This window comes from Cupressus sempervirens, chromosome 2 (genome assembly GCF_028749045.1).
Source record: "Cupressus sempervirens isolate cs-2001-9-10 chromosome 2, ASM2874904v1, whole genome shotgun sequence".
In the NCBI taxonomy this organism is placed as follows: Eukaryota; Viridiplantae; Streptophyta; class Pinopsida; order Cupressales; family Cupressaceae; genus Cupressus; species Cupressus sempervirens.
The window spans coordinates 13,355,679-13,383,551 of NC_143119.1; the positions used below are offsets into that span (position 1 = coordinate 13,355,679).

Sequence of the window (27,873 nt, forward strand, 5' to 3'; positions counted from 1 at the left end):
TCAAGCGTATGGAAAAGAAGTATATGAATACAATTCGAAAAGAAATAATGCTTTTGTCAGAATTGGATACTGATCCAAATATCGTAAGATATTATGGCGCTGCAACAAATCAGAAGTATCTGTACATTGCACTAGAGAGATGCAATTGCAATTTACAGGACTTGGTTAAAGTGCAAGAGAACTATATCCGTCATAATATAGACATCGGGAATGAGATAAAAGAAAAGTTAAAACAATGGATCATCTTACCATTATTATCACAGTTGAAGTCAGCAATTTTCGCATGAAGACGGTTATCTTCAAACTTCAGCAAGATATTTGCGGGAGTTAAATCTCGGTGAACAATGTTTCTTTTGAGGATGTGACAAAGACCCAGCATCACTTGCCTACAATACAAGAAAAAAATGATCAGTTTTCCTATTTAAAAATTAAAAATTAAAAATTAAAACAAGAAAATAAGAAAAATTAATATATTACCAAATTTTAGAACTTAATATACATTAATCTTATGAAAAACATTTATAACTAACCTCAATATGTCAATTGCTTGATCAGTTGGACTCCTCAAATTTTTATCTATAGTACTCAGCATTCCAATTTGTTCAGTTTCACATAATTCTTTTATGGATTTTAATTTCTCTCTCTCTAACTTATCTTTTATCTCATTCCCGATGTCTATATTATGACGGATATAGTTCTCTTGCACTTTAACCAAGTCCTGTAAATTGCAATTGCATCTCTCTAGTGCAATGTACAGATACTTCTGATTTGTTGCAGCGCCATAATATCTTACGATATTTGGATCAGTATCCAATTCTGACAAAAGCATTATTTCTTTTCGAATTGTATTCATATACTTCTTTTCCATACGCTTGAACACTACATTCTTTCGATACTGATAGATTCCTTCAAGTACAGCAGCACCCTTGCTGCCTGTATCAATCTTTTCCCCAACCTCACATTTGGAAATCATGAATTCACTGTAGGGAAAAAAAAAACAGTCCTATGATATTAGAAATGATTGTGATCGTACTACAAAAAAGAAAGAATTGTCCTATTAGATTAGAAATGGTTGTGACTATGTAAATATGAATCCGTAGGTGAGAGATAAGGGAGTTTTAATCCAGAAAAATGAAAAAGACAAAAATGCAAAAACAAATTTTAAAAAAATTAAAACATATTCAGTGCAATATAAAATTTCATGAAACCGATTTCTACGTCACATGCCACATAAACAAAATATAGAAAGAGTAGAAAATCAAACATAAAGTGGAAAAAATGAGAGATTAAGATGATATAAATTCATAAACACAAAAGTTTCAATTCTTAAAATTTATTTAGGAATTGACCGACTTGTTGAATTAATGCATGATTAGGTACAAAAAGTAACATAATATATAAGATAATATGTCAGCCAACCTTCTTCTTAGTACATCACTGTTACAACAAGCATAAATGCTGCTGTTATAGCAACAGGATTCATCTTTCTCCACTAAAATCAAAATAAATACATAACCGATAGATTTGTGGCTGTGAAGTGTCATTTCGTTTCAAACAATAATCTATATTTTCTGAAGCCAATTCTTCACATAGAAGTCACTTCATTTTTTGTAACATCGTCTGTTGTGTAAGAAAACCAACCCTTCATTGTCAAGACAGTGAAGGGTCAAGACAAGTTTAATATACTTCAAGAAGGAACTCACATATATACGCATATTGATATTTATCCTTAAATAAGATTGATACTAAGGAGACTTTGATTACTGTTTGTTTATTCACAACAAGAGAGGTATTATTGTTAAAATTGATTCAGTTCAGCCTAGCGTTTGGCTATTGTTCATTATTATTTTTTGCTTCTTATCTTCATTTCTGCTATAAAATTAGCATGGTATCATAGCGGGTTTAAGCAAGATCAAGATAAAAATTCATTCAAGCAACAAAGTCTTCTTATCATCTAAGTAAGTTTTTCTGAGCATCAATGTAGGTGAATGGACTCAAGATCGAAAAAAGGCTTGATGGTGCATCAAAGTTCACAGATTGGAGATTCAGACTTCTTATTAAACTGGAATATGCTAATTTTCCGGTTCACTTTGATGGAAGTATTGCCATTGATGTCAATAGAAGAAAGATAATTAGCATCACGCATGTCAAAAGTATATAAGCAAGATTATGAGTGACAAATGCATCTCAATAGCTTAATTTTGTATAAGACCAAAACTACGGAGTTCAGTAGTGAAATAAAGACAGAGATGAAGATATTAATAAAGGTAGAGATGATAATATTAATGAATCATCATCAAGTTTTAAGAAATGCAAGGCAGCCTTGTTAGTAATACTTTAATATATCATTGTCTTCAGCATATCACATATTGAAAAAGTAGCATATTGACAAGACATATACAACACTGTTGACCTGAGGAGAAGAGTAAATATAAGACAGCAAAGATGGCATTATTACAAGTATGAAAAAGCTTTTCAATGAACAGTATAATACATAGAGTTATGGATGAAAAGAGCTCATTCTATATATCATACAAAACACCCAGGCTGGTGACGATTTGAATGGTATATATGATAGCAACTTAATTATACAGTTACTTCATCTACTCATATCAAAAGTGTGAACATTTCATTAGACTCCTATATACATATATATACCGTGATTCCATTATGTTGAAGTACACTGAAATTTACATACCCTTAGAAGGCATCTGTAGTATGAAAAAGAAACATAAGGTATAACGAACAGCCAAGTTGAGACAAAATCAGATGAAGAGAAATATGAATAAAAACAAAAAACAGATAAAGACAAACAGCATTTACTGTGACTAAAATGTCAGTATATAAACAACATATATAACAAACAAGACCAAAGTTAAGAATAAGACAAACCAAAGACAACGACAAGACCTATTTGGAGTATATGTACGTAGACAGGCTAAGAACTGTATGTTCGATACTTCTATACAGTATAACAATAATGGTGGGATCTGGAACTATTTGAAATGCAAATATGCATATGACTTGGAGTTTTATTGGGCTCAACCCAGACAGATAGTGTGGAGCAATATTGAGCAAGATAAAGAAGGCAAAACTACATTAACAAAATAATCAGTGATATGATATAATCAAATACAGATGCCTTCAGATTTGTAATACTTGCAATACTGATGATGATACAAGGATCTCAATAATCTTAATAAAAGGTTAAGAATATTATAATGACTATGTTCCATATTCTGTTGATCAAAGTCATTTGAAGTCAAATGGTGCGATTAAGGTTGGTTGATAAAAGGAAATTAATATGGAACAGGGAGCGACACTGTTTGGTGATTAAAAATAATAACAAAGTCATGCCAAAAGATCTAAGATGAAACAACAATGAATAAAGGAATTAAGAACAATAATTAAAAAGAAGTAAACATGTATCCTCTAAGAAATGTTTATGTCAAAGGATGTGACTTTTAAAAATAGAGATATAAAAGAGATGAAGTTTTAAGATGTAAGTTAGCCGTTTGAATGTGAAGAGTGATTAAAGTAAAAGAAAGAAATATATAATCAAGTTCTTAATCTGAGTTATATATTCATATTGGAATGAATAGGAAGTTAGAAGTAAGCAGGCGATTCGGGTTTCCTGCCTACAGAGGTAGAATCAGATGCGGGTGTGGCTTTCAGCCAGCTTCCGTGAGCAACTGGACGCCTCCCCAGGCGCAAACAGCTGAAAAGTGTGGTTTTATTTTATTTTTGCCACTCAAAACACTTTAATAGCACATGAACTTCTTTCAACCTATTTTTTGCTCCTAAGCCCTAAAATGATCCTGAAAAAGATGACTAGAATATTTCTGCGAATTCATATGATTCGGATTCAGATTGATAAACATTGAATAATGAACTATATTTTAATTTTTGCAATGGAGATGATTTTCTGATTTGCACTGGAATCATGAAAATAGATGTATATGATATTCATATCATTGATATGGTTTGAATTTTATTATCTTACTGAGTATTTGAATATGTATTGGTGAAGTTACAAACTATCAAATGTTTTAATTTTGTATATTTCTTTCATTTCTTTGCATATACATAGAATGTGTGTGTGTGTGTGTATGCATCTGCACCCCCCTCCCCAAAAAAACAAAAAATCGCACATCCCGCACCCAGTTCCCACATCTGCTTCCGGATCCGCATCCAAATCGGTAACTAAGTGAAAACGAGAAGAAAATAATGAGAGTAAAAATGAGAAAAAAAAATAAAAAGGAGAGTTGTTGACTTGGATTTACACCTGGCCCAAATTTTCAAAAAGTTTCTCGTGTTAACTAAGCTTGCTTGTGAGATAATGGTACCTACGCAGTGGCTCATAGTTTCCATTGTTTGTGTGAGTCAAACGCCCGAAATTCCATCATTTTGAGTTAAAAAATAAAGAAAGTAGGCCTAGCTTTGAGCTTCAAAAAGACCAGTCATTAGTGATTCTCTGTGATTTTATTGTTCTAAAGTTTCAATCTCGTCCTTAGCTCTGTCCAGCGTTTGGAATTTTCGGAATCAAATGCCTGAGTCAAAAGTTATCTGAGATTAATCAAAGCTTTAAAAACGCGTAGTTTTAATTGCTTCATTAACTTCAAAAAGAAAAAGAGGTTAATGAAAAATGCATATTTTCTTTTCATTCTTTAACCTCCCTCACAAAAGAGGTTAAGAAAAGCTCTTAAAAAACACATTTTTGTTGAAAACAATAACCTCCTAAAAGAGAGGAGAGGTTAAGCGGGAAATTTTGAAAACATATTTTTGAGCAATATCTTAACCTAATTGTCAAGTTGAAAGAAAGAGGTTGAACCAAAGCAAAAGTTAGTTATGCTTCGGGTTCATGCCCACAGAAATTTACAGACACCTATTAATACAAAAGAATGAAAAGAAAGAATTTGTAAGTGCAAGTACTGTGGCAAATGTGTGAGCAGAACATTATTTGTTTGAAAAAGATGCCATTGAAGCCGTGTTGGTAAACAAATTTCTCTTCCACAATAAACCATCAAAATAAATCTTATTCGCCCAAAAATGAAGACACAAAAAAATACCAACAGTTGGGTCGCTTTTCCATTGAATTATGCAAGCGCCCTCTGAATTTTACAAGGTACAACACCCTAATTAGATTTACAATGAATAAGATTTAAGAAAGCTTTTAACCTGAAAGCGAAGGCTTCCCTCACTATTCTTGGATAGGAGGGAAGTTATTTTAACTGAAATAGAAATAAAGGACTCAGCATACAGCAATGGAAGTATATGATCTTCTCATCCATATATGCACTCGGAAAGAAAAAGAAGGATTAAACAAACAGTAAATAGCCCCTGCAATAAATGAATACAGTAGTAGAACTTGATTCCACTATTCAGTTTCGATTCGCACATAAACCAAGAGTGAGAACAATTTGAAGCACGCAGTCTTCAAAATGATGAAATCCTCATTCAACTCAAAAACAATACTACTTCTGAATACTGTTGTTGATCAAATTATTTTCAGAAAACTAAAATAAAAGCAAGCATCTCTGATTACAATCAAAAACAGCCCCCCTTCATTCAATCAAAATTCCTCCTCTCACGCAACACACAGTCTGCCCAAACAGTGGAACTCTGGAACACAACAAATCAGAAAAACCAGAAAAATGGCTCTCTCTTCTCTAGCACAAAGTCTCAGGAAAGAAAGGATCTGAAAGTCGGAACCCCAATTCTATCTTCAGTTGGCATATTTATCTTTTCCCTTGCTGGTTTCAATTTAGTTCGGACAACTAATTCTTAGAAATTATCATAAATTAAATCTCCTATCATTTGATCATTGTTCACGGTCACTTTCCTTTATCCATTTCCTTCTATAACATTAAGTCTTTATAAAAATTATAATTAAGACTTTATGGATATCATTTTATAATGTTTATAAGAAGACTTTGACATGTGGTATTTATCAGTGATGACATGCTGTCATCTTTTCATAATTGTCATGACAGTTTTGATAGTTCACAGAAATGATCATAACTTTTGATCCGTAATAGATCTGACAAAATTGTTTGGAGAGGATTCAAAGAATTAGGTCAGTCAAAACATATCCAAAAGTCAAACAAATCCAACGGTTAGAATAAAAGTTATGACCCCCAAAGTATGACTGATATTTTGTGATTTGCATATTGTGACTGTTAGTGCTGATTTTGACAGTACCGCACTTAGAAACCCGTAACTTTTGATCCATAACAAATCTGATAATATGCTTTGGAGAAAATTTAGAGAATTAGGTTTGGCAAGACATATCTTAAATTCAGCCCGATCCAACAGTCGGATTGAGAAATATAGCCCCCGAAATATGACTGATATTTTGTGATTTGCATTCTGTGACTGTTAGTGCTGATTCGACAGTGTTGTGAACAGTCATATGTATTTCACAAATCAAGACACATTTTGGTAATTGCTCTTGTCTGAATTTATAAAATTATGTTTACTCACACATATCCAAAGCTGAGCACAATCCAACAGTGGGTTTGAAAGTTATGACCCCCGTTCTGAGACCCAATTTTCAGTTTTTAGAAAATCTGTTGTAGTTGTCAAAACTGAATCTTTGAACAGCTGAACCTCTTGAACCACTAAATTACACCCATAATCATGTCTCTAAGCTGAACTCTGAATTTGAAATTGAACTTCAAGCTAAGATATTTGAAACTGCATATCAAAGTCTGACTTGGATCTGCATTTGAACTTCGAACTATTGAGCCATATCGAATCAATGAATCCATTTGAAAAGCATATTGAACCTTCATACCCTTTGAACCATTTGAACCTTGTTCAATTAGTTTCAAATTTATAACGGAAAGCCTTGAATGTGTGCATTTGAAAATGAAGCTAGAACTTGGGCTCTGCAAACTCAAACTTTGAACCACTGAATCACTAAACCTTGTTCAAAAAGTACGAAGTGGTTCAAAAACACTTCGTACCATCTGAACTTGGTTTTCTTGATCTGAACTTTTGGCACGTGCCACTTGTCTCGCTCTTATAACAATCAGTCTGAATATTGCCTTCTTAAAACAAGATTCCATAAAGCATTTTTCAACACCCATTAGGTGAGACTGAGGGGCAAAATATGAATAAGTTATCAAGGGGACCAAGTTACCAAGTTTTAAAATTAGGGTTCAGAATGCCAACTAACAAACCACAAGCATGGTATTGAAACATAGGCTCCAGCAAACATATAAACAACAAAACCTGGCATCTACAGGCTTGACGAAAACAAGAGCAGCACTGTTTGAAATCTTGAAAAGGGGAAGATAACACAAACACTTCTAAATCCATGGTTGGTTACAAAAGAAAAACAATTGTCCATCTTGTTAGTAAACAGATTGTCCTCCGAAGAAATGAATACAAATTAACCTCAAAGCCCATATAGGAAGACTAAATATGCACTAACAATTGGGTCATTTCGCTATTGAAAAGCGTAAATGCCTTCTAAATTTATCCGGGTACAGCTCCCCGTGCATGATTTACAATGAATTCATAGCAATACAAATATGGATGCTTTTAACCAGAAACATACGGATAGATGTTTGTAAACCTTTTGTGCTTTCTAGTTAAAAGCATCCATATTTGTATTGCTATGAATTCATTGTAAATCATGCACGGGGAGCTGTACCCGGATAAATTCAGAGGGCATTTACGCTTTTCAATAGTGAAATGACCCAACTGTTAGTGAATATTTACTCTTCCTATATGGGCTTTGAGGTTAATTTGTATTCATTTTTTCCGAGGACAATTTGTTCACCAACAGATTTTTGGCAACTCTGCTGGGGATCTAGAAACAAACATTTAGTACCTACTAACTATTTCCTCAATTTTATGATTATCTCCTCATGCAGGAGATTGGCGACTCTATACGAAGACTATGTCGAATATGAAAGTCATGAGAAGGCCAAATCCCACTCTCGTGGAACTTCATCCAATGGATGATAAAAGTATTGCACAAATTTGTGGATAACTTCAAAGAAAGCATTTCTTGGGCTGTTCGGAGTTATATAAGTCTTGAAGATGATGCCTCGTCTTGGCTGCTATGGACAAGCCTCTATGCGAGATTTCACAAGTTGAAAGAGTTGCAAGAGCTTGAGTTGAAAGTGTCTCGGTTGAAGAAACATTTAGAGGTGGATGATGATGAAGCCCCAGTTATATCTTCACATTTCATCTCATGTAATTTTTCAGTTCTAGGTGAGAAAGAAATTCAAACAGCCATAGCTCATCCACAAGAAAATCACACATGGGGGAACAAGAACACTCAAGCTGAGGGTGAGAATGCTTGCAGCAGTGACAGCAAAGAGAAGGAAAGCAATCTTGAAACTAACTTCCAGCCTGTAGATAAACTATTGAAAATATTAAATGATGCCCTTCTTGATGAAGAAGAGGAAAGGTTTCGTCATCAAGAGAATCCCTTCAAGAATGTTTCAGTTATTGATTCAGATCCAGCTGAAAGTAAAAAGCTGAAATCTTTTCTGTCATGCATAGAAGATGAAAAAGGAGAAGATTCTCCCACTGTTTTTGAGAAGATAGACTCACCGGCTGAATTTAGAAATGATAGTTTCGGCATGAGACCTTTCAGAATGATAAGAATGCTGAAATAAAGATAGATCTGCACACCTCCGAGTTGAGCAGTTTCCAAGAAGATGATGATGTTGCACTTCAAGTGGAGGCAATCCAGTTTCAACCAAATACAGCAGCAGCAAGAAAGAGGGAAGAGAAGTCTGAAAATCTGGAAGGTAAAGCCGTCTGGAGTGAACTCAATCCACTATTCTTGCCCATGAGGTTTTGTGAAAATACTGCTATTAAAGAGAATCCTCTGTTTCATCCGCAAGACCCACCATTAAGTGATGAAAATCTGTTCTCTCCTTTCATATTAGGAAATGCTGAAATTCTGATGGAAGGAGAGAAGGTTGGAGTTAATCCCCAGCCGGTTGACAACTCCCTTGAAATATCGGGTGATACTCTCATCTACGAGGAAGAAGAAGACATCATGAGCAGACTTTTATCATCTCTTGGGTGAGAAGATACCTCTTTGGACAGTCAAGGTCTGAATACAAAGCAAATAAGCTGTAAGAGTTTATCCGGTGATTCATTTCAGTCTTTTGAGGGTGAAGTTTGTAATGACGAGAAGGTGAAAGTGCATGCGGTAAAGTCTCATTCTCATGCTAAAACTCTGATTGAAGAAAGAGGTGCTGAAGTTATCACTCAGCCTGTAGATTACCCAGCTGAAACATGGAGAGGAACATTCCTTGCTCAAGAAGAAGAAATCATAAGGAAGTTTTTATTGTCTCTTCAGCCAGAAAACCTCTCTCAAGTTAGCCCATTTGATGACGATCTAATTCTTCAAAGAGATGAGGTAAAGATGCCTTTGGATGAAACTCCTAGTGCTGAATTTCTTTTCGAGAGAAAGAGGTATGAAGCTGACTTCCAGCCTAATGGTGGCTCGGCTGATGTGTTGAAGAATGCAATTCTCAGGGAGGAAAAGGAAATTATAGACAGATGTCTATCATCACTTAAACCAGATCATCTCTTCCATGATGATTCAGGTATTCATTCAAATCAAGTTGAAAGAGAAACATTGATAACTGAATCTTCTTTTCTTTCCTCTATATATGGTTTTGCTGATTTGGATTGTGGAAGTAGTGCTGGAAAATGTGATGGCACTTTGGAAAAGGAAAAAGATGGAATGAATTGCATGCCTAATGAAAACTTATTTCCTAAAAAAGATGAAAAAATCATATACTCGAGGATCGATCCTATGTTAGATGAGGCATCTCTTTGTCTACAAACTGATCACGATACTAAAAGTTATATACAAATGGTGAATCTTTGTGACCGCATTTCTGGATATTATGCCTCTTTTCTTGAAAAAGTTTCTGCTTTTCAAAATTTTCAGCTTGAAGTGAAACCTGGCCAGATGCATGTTGAAGATCATTTCTTGAATGAAAACGAGTGCTATGACGAGTTGTGGCTGTTCGAAAAGGAATGTTGGGTCAACATATGCATGCACGCTTTTAGTTTGAGGTGTGGCATTGATGAAGTCACTAATCAGCAATGGTGTGGGGTTGCTCCACTGAGGCATAGTTTGCTGAAGCGAAAAGGCTCCTACTTCCCCCAACCGATCAATGGATTCACGTGAACTTTTCTCTTTTATGTTCCTTGCGGTAGGTTCTCTTCCTACCTTTGTATATATTTTGTAAATATGTTTTTGGTGTGCATAGTGTTAGTTTGAATAATGTGCAAGCTTCGTGCTTGCTGGTAGATTAGGTATTTTTCCGATTGGCTTTGCCCTGCTCCCCTCCGCCCTCTTTCGCAAGAAACTTTTGGTTTCCTCTTCTTGGTGACTCTATTTGCCCAATGGATAAGGCAATTGTCTTTTGCCAAAGATTGCTAGAGTTCTCTACTTTTGAATCAAAAACAGTCCCGTAGTTAGAGCCCCTGTTGGTACCCAATATGGACCCAGCGTTAAAACTTTCAAAGTGGAGTCCTAAACTACTTTGAACTAAGCTTCGAAGCAGTTTGAAGTGGTTCAAAAATTCCAGTGATTCAAAGCTCAATAGTTCAAAGTTCAAATGCAGATCCAAGTCAAACTTTGATATGCAGATTCGGATATTGAATGTTATTGAATGAAACTAATGTGTTATTGAATGTTATCATGTGATAATTCATGAATGTTACATTTTATTAATAGAATGAATGAATTTTAGAAGTTAACGAGGAATATAGTTGAGGGGGGTGGGGTAAATGAGCTTCCACCTTCACGTGGTTGGCCCTGATTAGTAGAGAATATTAAACTATTCTCGAAACCAAGTGAAGCTCAACATTAACCTATGATTGCATGACAACTAACATTGCGAATCTCTTGGTTTCAGGCAATGCAGAAGGACGCCATAGTCAAACTCATTTATTTATGGAATTTAGTTGCGGTGTATGAATTATTCGAAAGAATGGCTTACTATGGGATTGCCCCAAATTATTCCTCTCTAAGGTATTCTATTGTTTCTATTTATTTGCAATTATGTTTAATTGCATTTGATAACTTTTGTTGTAAATTGGGAGACATGAAGAAGAATTTGAATAGTGGAAACAAATAATATTAGATCATTCTAAAGTATACATTGATTCATGAACTATTCTCATTATTTCTTTTGAGTGCGGTGGTATGTTGAATAATATTACAAGGAGGAAGCAGAGGATCCTAAAGTCTAGTCAAAGATTTGTCTTCAAAACATGGCCATATTAGCAAAGGAGGCTACCACAATACGTTGTGTACTTGAGCCTATGTTTTATTTTTTTGATAGTGGGAAAAACTAGTCCCTTCAGAATCGACTCGCACTATGTGTTCTATATGACATGCAATGCTTAATAGAGAAATCAGGTAACATTTATAATTTCATAATTTATAATCCTGGTTGCAAATTACAATATGCAAAAGTCAAAATTCATTGGCTACATCTCTAGCTAGGTTTATATATGATATCTACTAATTTGAATTTTGGATTTTACTTTCAAAATACTTTGGTTAAAATATAATTTATACGCAAATATTTCAATTTGCAACCATTTTAGTCATTTTCTATCGTCCATGCTCATTAAACATCTTGATCACAAGAATGTTGTAACACTAATGAATGTTTTTAGAAACTTTGGCCAAGGTTGAAACTTCAAGTTCTCAGATATTTGTAGGGGTTGTGGCGAAGTCCTCATTATATTGGTTCTTAGCCAAGAATAATATTAGAATGCTACAGGACTATCACGCTTCACAAACTATCATAAATATTACTTGGCAGCGCTGACGTCAATGACCTGTTATTATTTAGTGCGTTGGAAGACAAACATTGTCATATTTCTTTCGAACTCAACAACACGCAAGATGACATCTTATCTAGCAATGATTACTCAACGGTGTGACTATGACTTTGCGAATAAAGTTGAGCTTGATTCTTCCTTCATCATAGAATAGACTCATTGATTACCTTCTTTGTCAAGCAAGAACTGAAAATTTTAATGTTCCTTATATTAATTAATTCACACACACTTCATAGGAGGGTCTATTCGTATATTGAACAAGGTGGCGGGGATGATGATTAAATTGGATATACGAAAGGCTTATGATAATGTGAATAGGCCTTTTTTGCTAAAGGTTCTTGACAGGTTTGGTTTCTACAGCGGTTGGTGTAAGTGGATCTTCTCTTGTATAGATTCCCCCCGTATCTTGGTGTTAGTTAATGGCAGCCCTCAAGGTTTTTTTGAAATGAAGAAAGGTATTCGTCGGGGAGATCCATTATCTCCCTTTCTTTTTATTATTTTGGCTGAAGTACTGGGGAGAACGATTTTAAAAGCTAAAAAGGAAAAAAGGTGGAATAGTTTGCAAGTTGCTAGAGGTGTGGATCCGGTCACGCATTTACAGTTTGTGGATGATAATTTTTTAATGGGGGAGGCAAGTGTTAGGGAGGCTCGTTGTATTAAAAATGTTATAGAGGAATATGGGAAAAGTGTCGAGGCAGCTCATTAATTGGCAGAAATCTGAGATCTTTTTCTTTAATATTGTAAGTAAGATTCAGGCAAAGATATGTAGAATTTTCGAGGTGAGACATGGGATGATACCTAATAAGTACTTAGGTATACCCTTGTTTCAAGGTAGAAATAATTCGAACCTATGGAAGGAATTGATTGATAGTTGCATCAAGCGCTTGGATGGTTGGAACGGGAGGTGGCTGTCCTTCGCAAGAAGGATTTTATTGCAACAAACTGTAATCTCAGCGATTCCAACCTTTTCTATGAGTTGTTTGAAAATCCCGGTGGAAGTGCTAAAGTATATTGAACAGAGGATGAGGAAATTCCTTTGGAATAGTACCCTTAATGAAGAAAAAATTCCTTTGGTAGCATGGGAATCTTTGTGTCAGTCAAAGAAACAGGGGGGTGTGGGTTTGCGTAGGTGGCAAGATGTTAACAGGGCACTGGGTGCAAAGTTAATTTGAGAAAGGTATGAGCATCCAAATCAATTATGGGTCAAAATATTATAGGCTAAATATTTAGACTCTAGAGACCCGTTGAGGATCCTTACTGTTAGGAACCTGCCGAAGGGTTCAGCACTATAGAATTTTATGTTGGATTGCAGGCCTATCATCACTAACCACATCTTTTGGCATTTAGGAAATGGGAAACAGCTTCCTTTTGGTTTGACTCTTGGAATGGTTTGAGTAGGTTGGCTGATCTTGAGGGAATTGAAGATCTTATTCCAATTATGGAGGCGGAATGGGGGGACACAGTGGATTGTTATGTGGAGGAGAGGCAATTAGAGGTGGGTTTATACTGGGGGTGGAAGGACTTCTCCAATTTGCAACTGACAGAGGAACATAAATTGAAGGACGACTCCTCTTTGTATATATAGATCATTTGATCTCTGACTAATAAGTCAAGTATTCTACCATTTAAATTTGTAATATGGTATCAGAGCTAATCTTGAAAAAAAATTATAATTTCTTCGTGAAATTATTTGTTTAAATATTTTTCAAAAAAATTTCTGTAGATTTTCTCTAAAACCCGCCTAGGGTTTTCTACTTGAGAAATCTTGAGCTAGGGTTTATTATCCAAAATTGGTTTACCAAACATCTGAAAAAAATCGTGGCTATTTTTTTAAGAAATCGCAAATTTCCTTAGCAACAAATCGCAACTTTTTTCTATCAAGTTTAGGAGATCTGAGGCCTACACTCGCAACTAGGTGACATTTACCTCTGTAACCCGTGAAATTTTTTGCAAACTAGAACTCACGGCTCTAGTTTTTATACAGACGGCTCTGCGATTTGAAAAATCCAATGTCTACCAACATCCACCACCATTTGGAAGGTCACCTCTCTTTTTTGGTGCCGTCTGTGGGATTTTGGAGGCCAAACTAATCTCGACGTGCAAATCCCTATCTATACCAACAATCTAAGACAAAAATCGGCCATTCCTTTCCAAGAAATTGCCATATTTTGAAATTTTGACTCTTCGATCCATCGGCTATGGTTTTGCCCGAAACCCTAAATTTTGGGGTCAAAAAATTATTTTGAATACATATTCTTGGTAGGTTTTTCAAGGTCTCAAACGGGTTGTCGTTAGATCTTTCTGGGTGCCTCGATTTTTGAGCCAGCAGATCTGGATTCCTACAACATATTATTTTTGGGTTCTTTATGCTCTCTTTTGGGTACTCCAATTTTTTTGGGTCTTTCATTTTCTCACCTCGAAGTTTGTGCCATTTGAGATATTCACATATCATGAGCATCAAAAGTCAGACTCAATTAAAAAGCAAGCCAATGCTGCCCAACACTCAGAGCAGAAAGAATCTATCTACCATGCCTTTATGTCCAGCATACCTGCAGATCATGCGAAATCTTCTGCCTGGTACATAGATTTCAGTGCCTCCCGACATTTCACTCACAAGCATCATTGGTTTGTTGAATTCACTCCCTATTCTGACTCAGTAATCTTTGGAGGTGGCGAAGAATACAATATTGTCAACAAGGGAAATGTTCAAATTCATCCTGGAGGAAGAAGACTCATGTTCCTCAATGTATGTTATGTTCCTAGCATGAAACATAATCTTCTGTCTGTTAGTCAGATTATGAAGCACTCCCCTCAGTTGAATGTCGTTTTCAATGGAAATAAGTGTCTGATTATTAATCGTGCTTCTCACACTACACTTGCTATCGGTCTTGAGGATCATGGTATTTATAGGCTTGAAGATTCAGGCGATTCCCTTGAGCACGCCTTCATTGCAAAATCATCCACTCTCAAAAGCCTCTAGCATCAACGATATAGTCACCTGAACATTCAATATCTAGCACAACTTGCTCAAGATAATTTAGTCCATGGCCTACCTGATATCTAGACCCAAAACCATCGCGTTTGCAAAGGTTGCCAAGAAGGGAAGCAACATAGGACACAATTTAAGGATGGTGAATCATGGCGGGCATCTAAAGTACTCCAACTGGTCCACGCTGATGTATGTGGTCCTATGAATACTCCTTTTGTTACTGGGAACAGGTACTTCTTACTCTTTGTGGATGATTTCAATCGCAAAATGTGGGTATATTTTCTTAAGCAAAAATCAGATGCTTTTCCTGCATTTCAGCAATTTAGAGCCCTAGTAGAAAAAGAGTTTGGTTCCCCCATCCGTACTCTTAGGACCGATAATGGGGGGGGGGAGGAATCTGTTCGTCTACTATCTCTGCCTTCTGTACTACTCATGGCATTAAATGTCAATTCACCACACCTCACACCCCTCAGCAAAACGGTGTTGTAGAGCATCGAAACCATACAATCACAGAAATGGCTAGGGCTATGCTAGAACAAAGAAATGTTCCCAAAAAATATTGGGCAGAAGTAGTATCCACAATTGTCTACCTTCTTAACCGGTCACCCACCCTTGCTAAACCATAAGACTCCTGAGGAAGCTTGGTCTAGTCGCAAACCTAGATCAACCATTTGAAAGTTTTTGGCTCTCTAGCATGTGTATGGATTCCTAATGCCAAACGCACTAAGTTGGATTCCAAAAGCCAGAAACTCATGTTTACAGGATACAGTCACACACATAAGGCCTACAAGTTGATTGATGTAAACACTGATTGTTTAATCTTTAGTCGTGATGTTGTGTTTGATGAGGAACTCGAACAATTTCAACTCTCTGCCTCCCTACCGCATTCCAAGATTCAGTCTTGAGCAATCTCTAACTTGGGTCCTTCTATTTTATATAAGTCATCTGATGCTACTGATACACCACCTTAGCCACCTCCAGATAATATAGCTCCTACTCCTGTTCCTGCTCCTCATCCAGCTATTCCAACAGCATCTAATATTGGCTCCTCTACTCTTCGGCCAAAATGGCGGGCTCAAACGAGTAGTGATCTTCGTCTTGATGAACTCATTGAGGGTAGAACCTCCAGAAATAAGAGAATTCAGCACAACATAGTTAATACTGCTCTTATGGCCAACATCCACAGTATCCCTGAGCCCCAAACATATGCAGAGGCCAAAGGAATTCCAAAATGGGAACAAGCAATGGATGCTGAGCTTCAGAGTCTTCAAAAGAGTCACACCTAGGCTCTTTCAAATCTCCCTCCTGAGAAGAAACCCATTAGCTATAAATGGGTCTATAAGGTCAAGTACCATGCAGATGGTACCTTGGACAAATACAAAGCTAGACTTGTTGCTTGAGGATTCACCTAGTGCGAAGGCATTGACTATGAGGAGACCTTTGCCCCGACAGCCAAGATGAGCACTATTTGCCTTCTTCTTGCCATTGTAGCTCAGTATGGTTGGAAAATTCATCAGATGGATGTGAAAAGTACTTTTCTCAATGGTGAATTACAAGAAGAAGTCTATATGACACAGCCTCCAGGTTTCAAGGTTGCCAGTTCAGAACCAAAAGTATGTAGACTCCAGAAGGCCCTCTATGGTCTTAAACAGGCCCCTCGGGCTTGGTACATAAAGATTGATTAGTACTTGGTTGCTCAAGGATTTCAGTGTAGCCCGTCAGACAGTAATCTATATATTAAACACTCTGGTAATGATATTCTTTTTCTTGTTGTCTATGTGGATGATTTGATCATAACTGGGAGTTCAGAGCATTTGATTTCGGAAATCAAGCAGGATCTATGCAGAACTTTTGATATGATAGATCTCATATTGCTTCATTATTGTTTAGGTATTGAAGTTTGGCAAACTGACAACAGTATTTTTTTGTCTCAGTCCAAGTATGCCAGAAATTTGCTTAACAGGTTTCAAATACAAGATTGCAAACCTACCTCCACTCCTGTGGAGACTGGTCTGAAATTGTCCACACAATCTGATTCTCCTCTTGTAGATGAAACACTCTTCAGGCAACCAGTAAGTAGTCTTATCTACCTTACTACTACTAGACCTGATCTCAATTTTGTAGTCAGCTACATCTCACGGTTCATGATGAACCCCAAGACTAATCATTGGATTGCAGCAAAACGTATATTGTGTTATGTACATGGTACTTCAAATTATGGCCTTCTTTAAACAAGGAGTACTACTCCCCAGCTCAGTGGATTCACCGATTCCGATTGGGCCGGCTCAGTTGATGACAAGAAATCTACTTCTGGCTATGTGTTCAATATCGGATCTGTAATAGTTACCTAGACAAGTAAGAAGCAAAAGGCACGGGCACTCTCCTCTACAGAAGCAGAATATAGAGGAGTTGTCAAGGCAGCTTGTGAAGCAGTTTGACTCCGTGAGATGCTTGCAGATATGCATATTCCTCAAGCAAGTCCGACTTCTTTGCTTTCAGACAATTAGGGAGTACTCAAACTTGCCAAGAACCCAGTGTTTCATGACCGAACCAAGCACATAGAGCTTCATTGCCATTACATCCGACAATTAGTAGAAGATGGATCAATTCAGTTACTCTATGTCCCTACCTCAGAGCAACCAGCAGATATTTTCACAAAACCCCTTGGTCCTAACAAGTTTGTTAAATTCAGGGGATCTATTGATGTAGTAAATAGATTGAGCATTAAGGGGGGGTATTAGAATAATCTTTATGTTTCTTTTTAATGCTCACTATTGTATCTTATTGTATCTCTGTAAATATTAGAATGTTTCTAATATTTAGGTGTAGTCTAGAATAGAATGTTTCTATTCTATTTGACTCTCCTCTTTGTATATATAGATCATTTGATCTCTGATTAATAAGTCAAGTATTCTGCCATTTACGTTTGTAACAGAAATCACCAAACACCAAAATGAGAGAATATTAATAGATTTCAATATCTCTTAAGCTTTGAGAAATTGGTATAAGTATGTTATGAAGGATACATGTCATGAAAGGACATGTCTCCACGATGTGGAGACATGTCACGAAAGGACATGTCTCCACGATGTGGAGCCATGTCCGTTCATGGCATGGCTTCACTATTAATTAATCATAACAATGGCCGAGATCGGATTAGTTAACTTTTACCAATATTATTATAAGCTCGGGTCATTGATATGCATCGAAGAATAATGGATGATATACCCAATCCCTTTCATGTATCAACATTATTGTATTCGATCCTTTCTTGACCACTTCCATGCATGAATATTAGATTATTACTCAATCTGTTACAAATAAAGGATAGCAATCAGTACTGAAATAAGAGTACTGCATTTTGATATTTAGTCATTGTGTTGGCCTCTGAAATTTCTAGAAATAATGATTCCTTGGTGACTAACATATACCAAACCGATCACAACAATAATGGATTTGATACCAATATGATGTAGAGGGGATTGTGGTTTAACTAACCAAACATATTTTTTCTTAACAAGGTCTTAATGACCATCCAATAGTCTACTCATTAGTGACCTTCCTAAGGTATCTAACAAGACAATCCAACAATTCTTGGTAGAGTTACAAACTCTCCAACCAAACAAACTAAGATATAATCAAATTAGAATTTCTCATAGAGAATGAATGTGTTTACATGTTACTTAGACCCAACATGTAACCATAGATACTTTGGTTCTTGTCCGCGAAAAAACCCACAATCCAAATTGCTTCAGTAAGGGCTAAAAGAGACATGATAAAATTAGCCCTCCTAATGAGGTATTTGAGTTTTTTCTCCTACAAATCCTAAATGATCCCCAAATTAAATTGCATATATAGGAACTCTTTTCAGGCTATGAAATAGTATCAAAGAATGGGAATTTGGGTTTTACCATAACTCCCTTCACCTAGATTGAGCAAGATTAGGCCTGATTTGCAAATTTAAGACCAACTCACTCTATAAGTTACTATTGAAAACATAGTTCAAAATACTTGCGATTAATCGAAAAAAATGCGATATCTCGTGAGATGCCCAAGAAAAAGATAAAAACGTCCATTAAATCGACGTTGGTATTATTAAAAAAACACGACGTTAAAACCCAGTTAAAATAGCGAGATACCGCTGAAAGCACGAGTTAAAACCGTGGACCAAGTCAACGCAAAACGCCAAAAAAAATATTAAGTTTTCACTACACGATAAAGTCGTGTCTTTTCGTGTTTTAGGTCATGAGCAATTTCGTTTGTGTTTTGATTTTCGAAAGTTGCGATTTCTTCTTGTCACGGATCTTGCTAAAGATTTCTTCTTGCCGCAGATCTTGCTGAAGTCTTCGTGTGTTTCAAATCTTCTTGGCTGTGGATCTTCTTGTTGCGAACGGCGTCTTCAAACCTTCAAAATCGATTGCAGATTCAATTCGATTGTGTCTTCAAGACTGGGTCTTTCTCACATTCATCACAACCTGCAGTTGACACTTCTAGGTTTGGATAAAAAAAATTTGTAAATATTTGAGTATATTTTAATTTATTTGTAATTTAGTAAAAAAATCCTTTAAAACTTAATTATATTTTAAATCTAAATAGTAAATACTACAAATTAAAATATATTAAATGATTTATAATTTTAATATTTTGGTTTTGACAAAAAATTTAAGGTTTAAACTTTAAAATACACTTAAATTGCATAGTAAATTATCAGTATTTAACAAATTAACAGCATTTATAATTCATAAAAAAATTATAATATATTTAAATTTTAAAATACTAAATTATAAATCTTTTAAAAAATAGACTTGTTATTGACTTACCGTTATATATGAATTCCGAATTATAATAGTTAAATAAAATAGAATTATTGTAATTAAATTTATTGTTTTATTTTTTTATTTAAAATTTTGTATATAACATAATAACTGTATTAAGTTTTAACGTTAAGTGTATTGTTTAAAAGATTTATAATTTAGTTTTTGAATATTTAATAGATAAGGTATGCTTTCTAACTATACATCGTCTATTTTTTATTAGGTTCTCTAAGTCTGCAAGATGACTAGTGCTGGCAGAGCTAAGGATCCTTTATGGAAGCATGAGATCCCTCGGGTAATCAGTGGACATGTTGAATGTATCCATTGCCATAAGAAAACGACTTCAGGATAAGCCGATTGAAATACCATCTTGCAAAAATTCCATGCAATGATATTACACCATGTGAAGAATGCCCGGAAGAGGTTACAAGAGAGGCTTTGACAAGCCTACCAAAATATGCACAAAGTAAGGCAAAAAAAAAGAGGACATTTGAGGCCATGGCAGCCCCAATGGGGACTTTTAGTTCTACATGATCAAAAACAGGTGGCGAGGGTTCTTCTTCTATTGGGCCTCAGATACGACAATCGGGAAGTATGAGTGGGTCTCTAGCAGACTTTTGGATTCCACGTAACACTCTTGGTGCTTAACCTGGCTTGCTAGGCACTACATGGAGCAAGGAGATGCATGAGAAGACAAAGGTGGCAATTACAAGATTTTAGATCCGCAATGATATTCCCTTCAATTCTTTATGCAATCCATATTGGGATCAAGTGGTAACTTCCATTTCTTTGTCTGGTAAGGGGTTCAAACCCCCAACTCCCTATGAGGTGAGTGGGCCATTGTTATAGAACGAGGTAAGAAATATTCATCAGCTTGTAGAAAAGCAAAGAAAAGTTTGGGAAGAGAAAGGTTGCACTATTATATCTGATGGGTGGACGAATGGTAAGAACAAGACACTCATCAACTTTATAGTTGCTTCAGGGGGGCAATTGGTATTTCTAAAATCAATTGATGCCTCTGATCAAGTAAAAATTGCAGAAAATTTGTGTAACATGCTGGATGAGGTGGTAATAGAAGTGGGAGTGGCTAATGTCATCCTGATTGTGACTGATAATACAATTGCATACGTGGCTGCCGATAGACTTCTCATGGAGAGACATCCCACATCATTTTGGAGCCCTTGTGCTGCCCATTGTCTTGACTTGCTTCTTGAGGATCTAGAGAAATTGAGCTGGGTGGAGAAGGTGGTTGAAGATGGAAGGAATATTGCTAAGTACATCTACAATCATACATGGGTCTTGAGTCTTATGAGAGAGCACACTAATGGTAAGGATCTTGTACGGGCAAGGGTCACACGCTTTGCTACTAATTTTCTAAACTAGCAAAGCATATCTGAGACATGGCCAGACCTCAAGCGCATGTTTCTTGATAAGAAATGGTTAGAGAGTCCTTATGCTAGGAAGCCTGAAGCAGAGAAGATTGTGAGGATTGTGTTTGATGCTAGCTTTCAAAAGCTGATGGAAGAGACCCTCAAAGTAAGTTTTCAAGTATTCATTGATGATTTAATATTCAATTTTGAAATATTTTCTTTGGCTGATTTTTGTATGTTTTATCATGTCTAGGTATCAGAACTGTTGGTGAAGGTTCTACGAATTGTGGGTGGGGATAAAAACCCCATGGGGTTTCTACATGAGGCCATAGATAGTGCAAAAGAGGTCATTCAACACTTCTATAGGTCAAATGAGATCAAATATAGATCCATATGGAACATCATTGATCGTAGGTGGAACCGACAACTCCACCAACACATTCATGCAGCTGCCTACTTCTTGAACTGCAAGTACTATTTTTCCAACACTTTTAAAGTAGATGCAGAGGTTCAAATTGGCTTGGACACATGTATTCGAAGATTGGTTGCTAATACGGACCTCCGAGACCTCATACTTGATGAGTTGCAAAGCTACAAGAGGGAAGAGCGGCCATTGTTTTCTTCTCTTGATTGCAAACATAGGAGACACACCTTGCAGCTAGGTAAAAAAGAATGTGTTCAATTATATCATACCATTCATTTCGCTCGTGAAATTTATTGGAAGTTTTACCACATCATAAATGGTTTTTTCTAATCCTTGTAGATTTGTGGTGGGAAGATTATGGTGCCACAATGCCTAATCTTCAAAAGCTTGCCATCTGAATTTTATCGCAGCCTTGTAGTGCTTCTGGCTGCGAGAGAAATTGGAGTACTTTTCAAAACATACACACAAAGAAACGTAATAGGTTGACTCAAAAGTGCCTGAATGACTTGGTTTATGTGAAGTACAACCTTCTCTTGCACAAGAAGAAGGTGAAAGGGCAAGCTTCATATGTAGCACTAGACTTGGATGACATTGATCCATACTTAGCCGATTGGATTGCTCCTCCTGATGGTGAGGATGCGGATGTTGGTGAACCTTTACTGACAAATGAGTAGCTAGCTAAGTTTGAGAGAGAAGCAGATGGGTGGGATGCAGAGGTGGCAGCAAGTGAGGAGGAACATGAGCTTGGTCATCCATCAAAGGCTCCTGTCAAGCGTGAGGGACCTATTAGGGCACCTGTTAAGGATGTTGCCACCACAACTACTTCAACACCACCCACCCAACAGCAAGGATCTCTTTTGAGTTTTACTCATAGATGCAATTTATGATTGCTAGTTGCTACTTTCAGTTTTCATTGATACCAAGACTTGAACTTAATATATATTCAAAAGTAGTAGTTTCGTAGAGTTTAACTTCTATGTATCGAACTAATTTATATTCAAATGTTCTACTTGTTTTTTAGTATATGATTCTAGTAGTATGTTAATGATTAATCTACTAAGTTCCTCTTGCTATAAGTATAAATTATTGTTTAAATTAAAACTTTGAATGATATATGATGGATATCTCAATTTTCAAATTATTATATATTCTACAAATTTGGTGTATGTATGCATTTTTAAGCATATTTCAAGAAATTTTATATTTTCAAATGTTCGATAAAAGTGTCAATTTATGGCCGAATTTTTCACCGAGTTTTTGCCGATTCTGAGTTTTTCAAAATTTTTGGGTCGGCCAAGATATTGCCAATACCGAGTTTTTAAACTATGATTGAAAATATTAACTAGACATCTTTGTTACTAAGGACAAAATCCTATACCCTTGAAGGTATGACTTTTATATGTTTTCATTGTTGGTGAAAACCTTTATATTACGTTGTATGACATAAGGAGAACTATTATTAGAGAAGTGTTACTGATATACTTATAATCTAGTCCAACTTCCATTAACTTTTGATATAAATAGATCACTAGAGTCTTCATCTTGTATTTACATTCTAACTGGGACTTATTTTTAGTTTTCTATTGATTGTTCACCATTATATTTTCCAATTTGCTTCCAGTGTTTTCACATCATTCCTTCTTTGTTTCTACCCAATTGTCTATTTGCTCTCATCTTGAATGCATCCTTTTGGCATAGGGTGAAATCATTTGTTAGACAAAGAATGAGTTGATTGAATGCTTTGGTAAACATACAGGCAATGTGGATACATGTGAACTGTTTAATTAAATTCCTTTAAGCAACACCTACCCATAAAATGAAATGATTGCAACCTTTGCATAAAATGGTTTTTGAGAAGGCCTTAGGATCTTTGAATTTCCCAAAATATTCTTGATACATGTCCATACAAAATGTTGAACCATAGGTAATTTGCAGGTTATTTAGTAGAGAGTCCAAAGATATGGAGATCTGAAACTTGCATGTCAACTGTACGTCAACTGTATGTCAACTTTAATATTGATTTCAATTGTGAAAAATGGAGATTGTTCAAAAGGTAGTAGCCTCTATATACTTAGGTTGAAGCATATGTAATTGAGCTGAGCTAAGGTTCTTTTGTGTACTGGGTTGTTGCCCATTTTGGTTGAAGATAGCAATACCGTGATTTTTACCCAAAAGGGTTTCCACGAGATAAACTTTTGTGTCTTGGTGTTCCTTGCTTTCTTTTGGTTTTCTTATAGAATTAAAAGTTTTGAAATACTGATCCACTCCTCCCTCTCTGCATTTCCTTGTTTTTCAATCAATGTCAAAAAACCCTGAGAGTAGGTTTGCCATATGTCACCATGAGTGCTTTAGAAGGTCTTGTCATGTACCCTTATTTGATGGAACTAACTATGCCTTTCAGGTTGTGCGTATGAAGAGGTCGCATTTGCTTTTAACTCGGATTCGAACATGACGTGCTCCTTGATGCCTACATTATGTCATTAGGTTGCAATGTCTATCATATTATGGTCAATGGCTATACCGTTCCTACTCAACCACCCACCGATCCTGATGCTAAGAAGGATTTTGAGAACAATGCTAAGGCTATGAACGCCCTATTATGCAGGCTGACTGAGTCTGAATTTGTCAAAGTCATGCACTATACTTCAGCCAAAGAAGAATGGGACAAGTTGTTCAATGCTTATCATGGGGATGTCAACGTTAGAAACGTCAAGTTCAAACACATTGAGTTGTCTTTGAAAGTCTTCATGCAAAAGAAGATGAGAGCATTGCTGCCTATTTTCTTCGGATTGATGAGGTCATCAATGCATTTAAAGGCTTGGGAAAAAATAGTGGTTCAAAAGATTCTTCACTCTCTTACCATGAAGTTTAATGCTAAGGTATTCGCTAGTGAAGAAATGTCTGATTTGGATACTCTTACCCTTGATAAGTTACATGGATTTCTAATCGCCTATGAGATGAGGACTAATGTTGAAGGCACTTCCAAAAGTGAGATGGCATTCAAAGCCTCTAACTCCAGTAAGAACAAGGAGAAAAAACAAGGTGAAAGTTTGGATGAAAGCTCAAATGACGTCATCACAGACCTTGTAAGGAAGCTGAAAAATGGTCTTGGCAAGAACAAAGGCAAGATCTCTCTGAAGTGTTTCAACGGTGGAAAACAAGGCCACTTTGCATCTAAAGTCCCTATTAAGAAAGAAGATCACAGCCAAAATGAAAGGAATACAAAGGCTAGGAGAACAAGAAGATTCTACAAACGTCATTGGAAAGCTAATAAATCAAAAAGAGTATTATACTCTAAAGATGAAAGCAACAACTCTTCCAAAAGAGAGGATGATCCTCAAAACGATGAGATTTTGTTCACGGCTATTGATTAAAACTTAACACAGGATTCATATGTACCAATTTCACTGGATTACTAGTTGGATGTTTAAATATAATTAGACATGTAAAAATCAGATTTCAAGATTTCATGAAGTTTAGTTGAGAATATATGTGGGTGTGCATGTGTGCTGCCATAGGGAATTTGATCATAACGGTTCTTCTATGACACTTCAATTGAGAATAAGTATTTAGAACATGGAAATTGCTATAAGAACAAAATTTATAAGATCTTTTACTGATAGATAGTCTTTAAGCACTCTATAGAATAAATAGACGTGGAACATCATATTTAAAGAGCAAGTCATAAAGGCAATTCCTACAGAGTTCACATTAATGAGATGATTGAAATGAATACTTTGTTAAAAGATAAGACACCTATAAGAATTTAAGTCGTATGCCATAACAAAACAACTCCTGAACTAATACTAGCATGGAACGTAACCTTATAAATATAAATAAATGAATTAGCCGACTCCCTTCTCCATCCGCATGAATATTAAAGGGGGGAAGGAAACGACCATGAGGGGGACATATTGGGGAGAACAGATACTACAAAAAAATAGAATCACATTAGACTTGACTCGGCAGATCAGATACACTCAACACTTGTAGTCCAATCAGCATCTCATAGTCTGCAAATACTCCGTACAGGAGGTATGGAGAAGATTAAATAGATGGGAGAGATCAAAAATAGAAATGAAAATAGAACAATGGAGAAGGAAACATCTCCAGCACAGAAAGGACAAAGGACATGACAAGAAGGAGCCGTATGAAGTCCGCAGATACTTTATCGGGAGGCCAAGACATATAGTAAGGTTGCAAGATATATCTATTAGTTTGGGAAAATTAATATTTAGTGATTTTAGTTTAAGAGTAAATCGTATATGCCAAAAACAAGAAGTGGCTACTGAAGTGTTCAATCTGCATATAGGTAATGGTTTTAATGATAATGGTGACAAGGGAGAACTAAATGAACTGAATACGGGGATGGCTGTGAGATTTGTGGGAGCTGGTGAGAGCTTGTGGTACCTCCAACCTAATCATCTTTCATGTTTAAGGGTTGTAGCTTTCTTTAGAAATGATTTCTGGGGCTGATGTGGAGGTACCAAGAACCTTGGATGATCAAGTTGCTGTTTGTCCTGATTGTTGCCTGTGTATGTTAATGAATTTCGACTTCTTGCATTTGTGCTATAGCAGTAAAGACAATGTTAATGTGCATACTGAGCGTAGGAAGTATGAACTTTTCCAGAGACAATTGGATGCAGACATCGTACATAGACATTTGGCTGCTACATTTCCTAAGGCACTGCTGGTTGTATTCTTGCGAGAGGAAACATGTAAACTGTTTGACACAATATCAGTGGATAGAATTGCAAAAGAGGACTTCTACACTCTTAAGCTGAAGAAATTTATGAAGATTGCAACGACAGTCAACTTTAAGGGCATATTATCAGCTATTTCTGCTAATGCGAACTGCAACAGGTTAGGAAGTTGTCTGAATTTTGAATGGCAGACTTTGTTAATGTTAGATAATACATAGTTTCAGTTGTATACAGATTATTGTCACTTGTGCTTGAACTATGTGTGAGATTATGATCTTTTGCGTCCATATTCATGAAACTGTAAGCTATCAAGCCAAGGGAATCAATTCTCACATGTGAAAATCATCAGTTTGGAAAGCGTGAAAGCCGCATCAATCCATGAAAAATTCACATTAAAATTCCAGCAATTAAACTATGTAAAGAGGATAAAGAATAGAAAAACCTCACACCTTAGGTCAGCCTCTTTGAGTTTGGCTTCCATTATAATTGTTATTCCACTCCGTCACTTGAACTCCAAATGCAACCTGCGACAAAGAGTTTCACAGGGAGCCGTGAAATGATAATTCTGGAGAAATTTGCCCTCTAAGCAAGTACGCAAAATGCGGCAGCGATTCGCTCAAATCTTACAGAAGGGGGGAAAGTGAAGAGTTAGGTCACAAATACGTTTTTATTCCTCGGTACTCGTTTTCCCGCTTTTTGTGTTCCTCTTCTTTTTTTCCAAAACGGCACTTGTGTTTCTTTTGTGAAATGAAATGAATGAAACGAGTTTTACCGAGACCAATTTGCTCATTTTGATTGGTCTTTTACATTACATTTGAGGGAAAATATTAAATGTCAATTTTTATTTTATTTTAAGTTAATGATTTGTTATGAATAATAATAATAATTTAAAATTATATTTTAAATATGTGATTTATTATAAATGAGGGGAAAATGAAGTTAATAAAATATAGATGTATGGTCTTTCGCACGAGACATTACATATCTTTGATCAAATATAAAGAATGAAAAAATTAGGAAAAAAAATTAACAAATCATCTTTAAAATAACAATGATATTAATCTATAATTAAGATTGATAAGCCGAAAAGTATATAATTATGTTCTTAACACTCATTCTTAAGTGAGTTATATATATAATGAGTGTCAATTTTATTGACAAGCATTTGAACAAAATTCAAGAAAATCACAATCTAAAAGTTTACTTAGTATATAGGGTGTAAATTCTTCACGCGCCATATCACTTGCCTCCATCTCGTCCTGTATAATATACGAATTCATCACAGATCATATCACTTGCCTTCATCTCGTATTGCTCATCATATAACTGCTCACAAATAAACCCTTACAACTCTTTAGCAACCAGAGAAGCAATTATTTGATCATTATTATCTCATAGTTTTCAATAGTTTTATGTCAAGGGCAACATCTTCTATCTCATTTATGATTTGGGTTACTTTTTTGTCCTTAGTTTTTTTACAACTTTTTTCTATTTGAGCTACAATAAACCCATTAAATTCAAATGATTATAAGTGATTGATACGTAGAATAACTAAATTTCCATTTGATTTTCCTTTGTTGTATAGCTCCATTACTGACATTGACGATCCATTTTTTGTATGCGAAATAGAATATATTTTTATATTAAATGAAATAATTCAATATATAATAAACATCTATTTGGAAATATGTATGGAGGATAAAAATTTTAATTAGATATAAATGGATAA

At 35.7% G+C, this 27,873-nt stretch overlaps 1 protein-coding gene across 3 annotated transcripts; it reads right to left on the reverse strand.

Moving 5' to 3' along the window:
• Positions 1-26,928, reverse strand: LOC149570845 (serine/threonine-protein kinase/endoribonuclease IRE1a-like). Of its 3 annotated transcripts, none has more exons than XM_089812409.1 (4): positions 26,808-26,928; positions 26,594-26,668; positions 531-980; positions 1-386 (listed from the first exon to the last, which is right to left on the reverse strand). In XM_089812409.1, exons 2-4 carry the CDS (start codon positions 26,623-26,625, stop codon positions 191-193), a joined length of 678 nt encoding a protein of 225 aa, XP_089668535.1. In that variant the 5' UTR covers positions 26,626-26,668; positions 26,808-26,928; the 3' UTR covers positions 1-190. The 3 variants fall into 3 exon arrangements, 2 of the variants coding, with proteins under 2 accessions (XP_089668535.1, XP_089668536.1); XM_089812410.1 differs by having other exon boundaries at positions 26,772-26,876; XR_016359724.1 differs by lacking the exons at positions 531-980; positions 26,808-26,928 and having other exon boundaries at positions 277-386; positions 26,594-26,791.
• Positions 26,929-27,873: the final 945 nt, after the last annotated feature.

Excerpts from the sequence above, each read along its gene's own strand:
- LOC149570845 (XM_089812409.1), bottom strand. The coding sequence starts at position 26,625 with ATGGAAGCCAAACTCAAAGAGGCTGACCTAAG. Across the intron at positions 981-26,593 it reads CTCAAAGAGGCTGACCTAAG|TGAATTCATGATTTCCAAAT; the intron begins GTGTGAGGTTTT and ends TTTTCCCTACAG. Across the intron at positions 387-530 it reads CAAGCAATTGACATATTGAG|GCAAGTGATGCTGGGTCTTT; the intron begins GTTAGTTATAAA and ends CTTGTATTGTAG.